General features: G+C 36.2%; 1 protein-coding gene across 1 annotated transcript; it reads left to right on the top strand.

Moving 5' to 3' along the window:
* The first annotated feature begins 921 nt into the window (after positions 1 to 921).
* LOC142520392 (uncharacterized) lies at positions 922 to 8,924 on the top strand. Its single transcript, XM_075623379.1, is given in 5 exon segments — positions 922 to 3,308; positions 4,777 to 4,864; positions 5,010 to 7,626; positions 7,830 to 7,921; positions 8,543 to 8,924. Coding segments are annotated over 5 exon segments (5,058 nt in total). The 5' UTR covers positions 922 to 1,087; the 3' UTR covers positions 8,583 to 8,924.
* Positions 8,925 to 9,178: the final 254 nt, after the last annotated feature.

Genomic DNA, 9,178 nt, shown 5'->3' with positions numbered 1-9,178 from the left:
TGACCATTTTTGTTAAATAAGAGAATTTTATTTGAAAAACATGTTATCTTTTAAGAGTAGGTCTTATCGATATTAACAATAAAAAGTAATACTTCTAGCATAAAAAGTAATATTTTTTCATGGATGATCCAAATAAGATATCTGTCTCACAAAATACGACATGTGAGACCGTCTCACACAAGTTTTTGCTTTTTTTTTAAAGCATATGTTTTATGCACATACTTATTTGATTTAAATTATTTGAAAATTCTTATTTCACATGAAAATAATAGTCATCAATATTAATTGCAAAAGATTCATTATGATATAAATAACTATCCATGATATGTAATTCTCAAAAAAATTTTAAAAAAAAAGTTGAAAAACTCGATAAGATGTTAAAAATTTAGTAAAAGCATAATTGAGATTGAATTTACTGACAATTATAATGTTTTTTTAAATAGTCGTATGATAATTCTGTTAGTTACAGAATTTTATTTGATATTTATTTGTCATTATGTTCCATTTGAGTAAAAAGATTTGCACATTGCTAAAATCCATGATTTTTTTAAATTTATTTGGACATTACTATGTTTAAAACATATTATTTGATGTTGTGCATTTTTTATACGAGATGATCACGTAATCATCTTGTGGACATCATACCATATTAGATAAATTTAAAAAGTTGTCGGATTAAACGAGATGATCACATGATCATCTCGTGTAAAGAGTGTATTGCAACTACAGCAGAGGATCCAAATCCATCTAAATCAAGCATAAGCATCGTTGACTTGCGCCCTTCTTCTCCCCCCACTGGCGGCAAACATTATCAAATTCTTATCTTGCTGATGCAATAAAATATGCGGCAAAATTTTATTACAATTGGTGGGTTTATTTTTCAACGTCCAGATCTTATATGCTAATAATTAAGAAAGAAAAACGGCAACTTGGTTGGTTCACATGTAGATGCGAATTTATTATCATAAACAAAGACTTGCAAATCTTAATTGTAAACGGGAGCTAAAGATAACAGTTTCCTAAAAAAAACTCAGAAAAAAATTTGAGCTGAACTCAAATATCCTTCACAGGTTTGGAAAGATCCGATATGGCTTACGCTGCCGTTGTTTCTCTCATGCAGATTCTAGATAACATACTTGGTGAACAGTACCAGATTCCTTGGGAGAAGCAGCAGATAGAATCACTCCTTGAAAGCATGTGTTGCTTCCACGATTTTCTAACACGTTCTTGGAAGAAAAGAAGCCGTGTTGCGCGGTGTTTGGAGAGAAAAATCAGAGATGCGGCATATAAAGCAGAAGATGCTATCGAATCCTACTTATCACAGCATCATTTTGCAGAAAATGAAGGAGAAAAACTTGGGTGGAGCAATATCGTCAACGAAAATTTGAAGTTGGTGGGGGAGGAAATCAAACCGATTAAGCTAAAGGTGACACGGCTCGATGACTTGTGGCGGGATGCTAAAGATTTGCATCACAAACATTATTCGCCAATTTCCCAGCCATCAAAATCTGCTTCTGGTGGTGACTATTCCATGGTTGGATTCGAAGATGGTTCATTGCAACTGAAGGAAAGAATTTTAGGAGAGCAGTCGAGGCTCCAAATCATACCAGTGGTTGGAATGGGAGGCATTGGTAAGACTACGCTGGTTAAAAATGCTTTTCAAGATGAATCTATACCACATTATTTTGATGTTGCTGCTTGGGTAACGGTATCCCAAAATTATCGCGAAAGGGATATCCTATTAGGCCTTCTAGAATCCATGAGAAGACTCACAACGGAAATGCATCAAGAAAGTGATGAAGACCTATCAGAGTGTTTGTATAAATCTTTAAAGGGCAAGAGATATCTCATTGTAATGGATGACATGTGGCATAAAGAGGCATGGGAGAACATAAAAAGACTATTTCCCGATGACAACATGGGAAGTCGGGTTTTGTTGACTACTCGGCTCTCTGATGTGGCTGCGTATGCAAACTCGGCTTGACATGAACATCATCTCATGCGTCTCTTAAATGAAAACGAAAGCTGGAATCTGCTTAGTTTCAAGGTTTTTGGGGATGAAGAAAGTTGCCCCACAGAGCTTGAGAAGGTCGGGAAGAAGATTGCACTCAGTTGCAAAGGACTTCCATTTTCAGTTGTTGTAATAAGTGGCCTGTTGTCCAAACTACCAAGAACACGAGAAGAATGGGAATCCATTGCAAAAAATCTCAATTCGTTTTTAATTGCAGATGATGGGCAGTGCACGGAGCTGTTGTCTTTGAGCTATGACCATTTACCGCATCATTTGAAAGCATGTTTTCTGTATACGGGAGTTTTCCCCCTAGATTTGGAAATACCAATCTCCAATCTCATCAAACTATGGATTGCTGAGGGACTCATCAAACCGGATAGCTCGACGAGCTTGGAAGAGGTGGTTATCCATGATCTGTTAAAGGACTGGTGCTTGAGTAAAGCGGTAAAGGAGAAGTTTAGTCATACCTTAAATGCCAACATCTATTGTTGTCAAGAAATCATCATGGATCCACGACGCCTATGCATTCGTAAAGATTCATCGGGTGGAGCTGGAGCAGACATCCTCAGAACGATAGGAACATCTCCACTGCTCCGTTCTCTTCTATCATGGAGTAACCCTCACGATGAACTACAGTGTTGTAAACTTCTCAGAGGACTGGACTTGTCAAAAGTAGATTTGGAAGATTTCCCTAGTGTAATTCTTGACCTCGTACACTTGAGGTATGTTTTTATCCGTTGTGAGCAAAGGGACATTTACATTTCTGCACATCTACCCGATGCTCTAAGGAATCTCCAGACCTTAATTATTTCTCAAAACTGGATCCCCAAGGATTCATCAGTGCGTCTACATCCAAGATTCTGGAGTTTGCCACATTTAAGACATATCCAGTTTGGAACATGTTATTTTCCATGTCCACAAGAGGGTGACGAGAATTCGGTTCTGGAAAACCTTCAAACGCTTTTATATGTAAGCAGCTCGAGCTGTACAGAGGAGTTCATCAAAAGAATTCCGAATGTGAAGAAACTAGGGATCCGAGTTGATCAGCGAAAGGACTTTCCATTAGAACATTTGGTGAACCTGCATAAGCTTGAAACACTCAAATGCATCGTCGAACCAAGATCAAATGTCGCTATTTCAAGGGAGCTTACTCTACCTCTATATCTTAAAAAACTGACCTTAAAAGGTACCAGAATCCCTTGGACGTATATGTCTATAGTTGGCTCGTTGCCTAATCTTGAAGTCCTGGAACTGAAAGAAGATGCATTTCGAGGGCCGGAGTGGGACTCGATAGAAGGTGAATTTTGTCAACTAACTTCCCTTCTAATTGAGTGAACTGATCTGCAGCATTGGAGAGCTGACAAGGACCACTTTCCAAGACTTCAGAGGCTAACGATTTGGGAGTGTGCCAAGTTGGAAGAAATCCCTCCTGATATCGGAAACATACCGACGCTTCAAAGTATCGAGTTGGATGATGCTAGCCCATCTGCTGCGGAATCAGCGTGGCAAATAAAAGAGGATCAAGAACTCATAGGGAACGAAGAACTTCTGGGTACATGACTTGTGGAAGTACATTTATCCAAAGGTAAGAAGCAAATACACATCACTATGACTATGAAAATGTGCTTTAATATTTTACATGCGCCTACGATTAACAAAAAGTTACTTAGAACATTGTTCTTTTTAATTCTTTGACATTGAATAGAGAAAGGAAAAGGAGAAAGAAGCCGAGAGGAGAAGACAAGAAGCGATGGAAAAGAAGAGGAAAGAACGGGACGATAGAAGGCGAGAAGCCGAGGATAGAATGAGAAAACAAGAAGCAGAGTTCTATGGGAAGTTGAGACAACTTCGGCGGGGACGAAAGTAGATCTAGGAGACAATATATTTCTTGACAAAATGTTCTATAATTTAATATTCCGTATATTTGAATCAAATATTTATCGAAACAAAAGTATGTAATCCATTAATATATTATCGTTCGCATCAAACGATGTCTAAAATGTTTGTGTATGTATGTCAGTTACATGTATGTGGTGATACACACAGTATGAATGATTTAAAAAATATAGTAGGTCTCTTGTGAGACAGTCTCACGAATCTTTATCTATGAGATGAGTGAGCTCTATTGATATAATTAAATTTTAAAAAATTGGTGAAGGGAGATGGAAGGAAATGGTCCATAAAATTTAAAGAATATGATAATAATTATTAGGGACCTTGTGTCTTTTGAATTTTACATATGCTTCAAAGATAATATTAATTATAATTTAATTGGATTGGACATTTAATGAAATTATTTCTATGTGAAAAACTATGAGATATTTTTTTAGCCAATACATTGATGTCACACCAAACAAGATATAAACATATAAAATAAAAAAATAGAAAAATAATCACATTTTTATCTCTATATTTTATTTTATTAATATTGTCGGTTAATATAATGATATTAATCCACTCATTAATATTTTTTTCTAATTTTAATTATTTTTCGTTAGAATCATGACATAACATCGAAACATGATGACTAATTTTTTTAAAAATACAAGTAGCCTAAGATTTTGAATTATCAAATAGTCTGAAAAAAATGAACAACGTGACGTTACATTCCCGAAATTATAATTTTTCTAATTAATCATCATTGAATTATATGTTACATTAAATTTTCTATATTGTTGGATGATTTAGTTCAATCTACATGAAGGATATTAAAAAAATAAAAATTATGAACATCGTTGACTTACGCCTTCTTCCCCCACTGGCAGGCAGCCATTGTAATAAAATAAGGAATGGAGCATTCAATCATGCTGCGTACAATAACAATAATATTGCCGCAAAATTTTATTACAATTGGTGGGTTTCTTTTTTTGTCGACGTCTGGATTCTTGTTTGTTTATGTGGTTGTCATAATTTTTTTTTTCTTTAAAAAAAATGCGACTCGGTTTGTTTCAAATCTGCACTTACAAAAGAGAATTTATCAGATGTTAGTTTGAGTAAGTTTGGAGAGATTGAAAATGGCTTATGCTGCTGTAGTTTCTCTCATGCAAATTTTAGAGAATATACTGCATCCTCACCACCTTGGTGACCACCAGATTCCTTGGGAGAAGCAGCAGATTGAATCTCTCCTTGAAAGCATGGCTAGCTTCCACGATTTTCTTGATCGTTCTTGGAGGAAAAGAAGCCGTGTTGCGCGGTGTTTGGAAAGAAAAATCAGAGATGCGGCGTACAAAACAGAAGATGTTATTGAATCCTACATGTCAAAGCATTTTTTTGCGGTGAGTGGTGGGGAAAAACATTGGAGGAGCGAAATCATTATCCAACACTTGAAGATTGTGGTGGAAGAAATTGTATCGATTAAGCTAAAGGTGACACGGCTGGTGGACTTATGGGAGGGTGCTAAAGATTTGAATTTTACACAATGTTTACCACTTGCTTCTTGTGGTGACTATACCATGGTTGGATTCGAAGATGATTCATTGCAACTGTTGGAACGAATCGTAGGACAACAATCGGAGAAGCTACGAATCATACCGGTAGTTGGAATGGGAGGTATTGGTAAGACTACTTTGGTTAAAAATGTTTATAAGAAATCTATTGAATTTCCATTTGATGTTGCTGCTTGGGTAACAGTATCCCAAAATTATAGAGAGAGGAATATCCTATTAGGCCTTCTGGAATCCATGAGAATGCTAACAGATGACATGTATCAAAAGAGTGATGTAGAACTATCAGTCTGTCTGTATAAATGTTTGAAAGGTAAGAGATATCTCATTGTAATGGATGATCTGTGGCATAAGGAGGCTTGGGGAAACATTAAAAGACTACTTCCTGATGACAATAAGGGGAGTCGGGTCTTGTTGACTACTCGGCTATCTGATGTGGCTGCCTATGCAAACTCGTTTAAGCCTGATCATCATCACATGCGTCTCCTAAATGAGAACGAAAGCTGGGATATGTTTTGTTCCATGGTTTTCAGGGATGGATGTTGCCTTCCTGAGCTTGAGGAATTTGGAAAGGAGATTGTAAGAAGTTGCAAGGGACTTCCACTTTCAATTGTTGTCATAAGCGGCCTCTTGTCCAATGTCTTAAGAACAAGGAGAGAATGGGAATACATTGCGAAAAATCTCAACTCAGTTTTAATTTCGAAAGATAGGCGATGCACTGAGCTGTTATCTTTAAGCTACGACCATTTGCCACATCATTTGAAAGCATGCTTCTTGTATGCCGGAGTTTATCCACAAGATTTCGAAATTCCAATCTCCAAGCTCGTCAAACTATGGATTGCTGAGGGATTCATCAAACCGAATAGCTCAAAAAGCCTGGAAGAGGTGGGAGAGGACTATTTGGAAGATTTGATATCAAGGAATCTTGTTTTGGTTGGAGATAAGAGATACAATGGGAAAATTAAATCGTGCACCGTCCACGATCTGTTAAGGGAGTGGTGCTTGAGTAAAGCGCTAGATGAGAAGTTTATTCATACCTTAAATGCCAACATTTATTATTGTCAAGAAATCGCCAAGGATACACGTCGCCTATTCATTCGTAAAGATTCTACAGATGAAGCTCGAGCAGACTTCCTCAGAACGACAGAAACTTCTTCACTTGTCCGTTCTCTTGTATCCCAGAGTAAACCTCACAATGAATTATGGTCATGTTATAAACTTCTCGGGGTACTGGACTTGTCTAATGTGGATTTGGAGTTTTTCCCTTCTGAAATAATCAACCTCGTACACTTAAGGTATGTTTATGTCTGCTGTGAGCTAGAAACTAATGACATTCACATTTCTAAATATCTACCTGATTCTCTAAGGAATCTCCAAACCTTAATTATTCGCCAAAAACTCTTTGATTCATCAGTGTATCTACCTCAAGGAATCTGGTGGATGCGACATTTAAGGCATCTCCAGTTTGGAACATGTTATTTTCCTCATCCACCAGAGGGTGACAAGAATTCGGTTCTTGAAAATCTTCAAACTCTTTCATATATATGTGGTTCAAGCTGTACAGAGGAGTTCATAAAAAGAATTCCAAATGCAAAGAAACTAGGGATCCGGGTTCAGAAACAAGATGAGCGAAAGGCCTTTTCTCTTAGACATTTGAAGAAACTACAGAAGCTTGAAATACTGAAATGCATTGTTGAACCAGCATCGTATATTACCATTTCAAAGGACCTTACTCTGCCTCAAAATCTCATAAAGTTGACCTTAAGTGGTACCAGAATCTCTTGGAAAGATATGTCTATAGTTGGCTCGTTGCCTAATCTTGAAGTTCTGAAGCTGAGAAACGATGCATTTCAAGGTTTGGAGTGGGAACCAATAAAAGGTGAATTTTGTCGATTAAAATCTCTACTTATTGATGGAACGGATCTGCGGTACTGGAGAGCTGAGAAAGACCATTTTCCAGTACTTGAGCGCCTATTCCTTTGGGAGTGCACCAACCTGGAAGAAATCCCACTTGATTTTGTAAATTTACCGACACTTGAAAGTATCGAGTTGGACGATGCTAGCCCATCTGCTGTGGTATCAGCGAGGCAAATAGAAGAGGAACAACTATCCTTGGGGAACGAAGGACTTCATGTTAGTGTATATAACATGTGGGAATACATCTATCAAAAGGTAAACAAGTGCACATGACATGGCCGTGACTTTATGTATAATGTACGCATGTATAGATATATGTACGTAAGCAAATACATCTATCAAAAGGTAAACGAGTACATATGACTATGCTCATGACTGTATGTATGCATTTATAAATGTATACATGTGTGTGTAGAAAGACCAATTAAATAAACATTTATATTTTTCGCAATGAATAGAGAAAAGAAAAGGAGGAAGAAACCACAAAGAGAAGACAAGAAGCAGAGGAAAGAAGGAGAAAGAAAGATTCTTGGTGGAGAGGATTTAAGAGGTAAGGCTGGATCCTCAAATTTTTACATGTGGTTCACTTATATGTATGTATAAATTGGGATTCAGCTTAACCCCATGTGGCTTGGTGGTTTTTCTGTTAAAAAAAATACTGCTTTCTGATAAGGAACTAATGGAGGAGTTGAAGTTAAAGTTGTCTAAACTTGTTTCTCAAATTGATTTTCATGGATATAACTATCTGTAACGAAACAAGGCTTTTTGCATGTTCGAGTTAGTATCAGGGTAGACCCTCTCTCTCAAGTAAAAATCAAATTTCATATGTTGCTTTTTGAAATATGGATTCCAAAGCTTTCATTAATTGATGAAACATATTTCATGAATGAAATGATGATTGACCAATTAAGGCTTCTTATAGATCAATGTCCGATGATGATAGTTTACCGGGATATGATGAAAATTGAAAGGAATATTTTATTCTTAATTAATCTTTGTATTTTATTTTATTTGAAATATAAGTGTTTTGCATTCCTAGACTTGTTTGACCTAATCTAATCTTGACGTTTATCCTATATGATTTGTTTTTTTGGTATTTATCTCTAAAATATAATATCTTATATCTGAATAGAGTCTGATTCCTAATAAACTCTTGTTTCCATGTTTGTAGGATCTTTTTCTCATGCATAGATAATTATGTCAAGATATGAAAATCCAAATATTTGGAATATTGAGAGAGGAAGCAATAACGGCTTGGAGATGATCTTTACGCAGCTGCTGGAGTTTTGCTTTGAACATACACGACGTTCAGAGTTTGAGATAATTTTCGTACTGAAGAAAATTTGAGTGATCGACTCACGTTTATGTCGTGTTGCTGATTGGTGTTGAAAACACGTGCAGAACAATACTGACGCAGAGTGTTGTTTTATTGTTTTTAATCAACTTTGGTTTATGCATCTTGTGTTTTAGTTTCGTTGATTTTGATGCATTGTAATTTGTTGGAACATTTCATGTTCGCAATCTTGATTTTGATGTTAACAAAACTTGTTATTGTGTTTCTAATATATTTAATCAAGTGTGAAGATATTAAAACAAGAAGTAAACTGAAACTGAATTCTGCACAAACTTAATTTCTGACAAGCTTAGGTATTTTGATGAAATCTCTCAACTGGATAATTCAAATAATAATCTGCCAACTTGACTGATCAGAAAACTCAATTTGAAACAAGTCTTATTTCACGTCAGTTGGGCAAAATCGGATGTTATCAAGGTCTAACTGATCGCTAAATTACCGAACTGATTGCAC

Source organism: Primulina tabacum, chromosome 12 (genome assembly GCF_025594145.1).
Source record: "Primulina tabacum isolate GXHZ01 chromosome 12, ASM2559414v2, whole genome shotgun sequence".
Lineage (NCBI taxonomy): Eukaryota > Viridiplantae > Streptophyta > Magnoliopsida > Lamiales > Gesneriaceae > Primulina > Primulina tabacum.
This window is presented reverse-complemented; position numbering and strand designations above follow the sequence as displayed.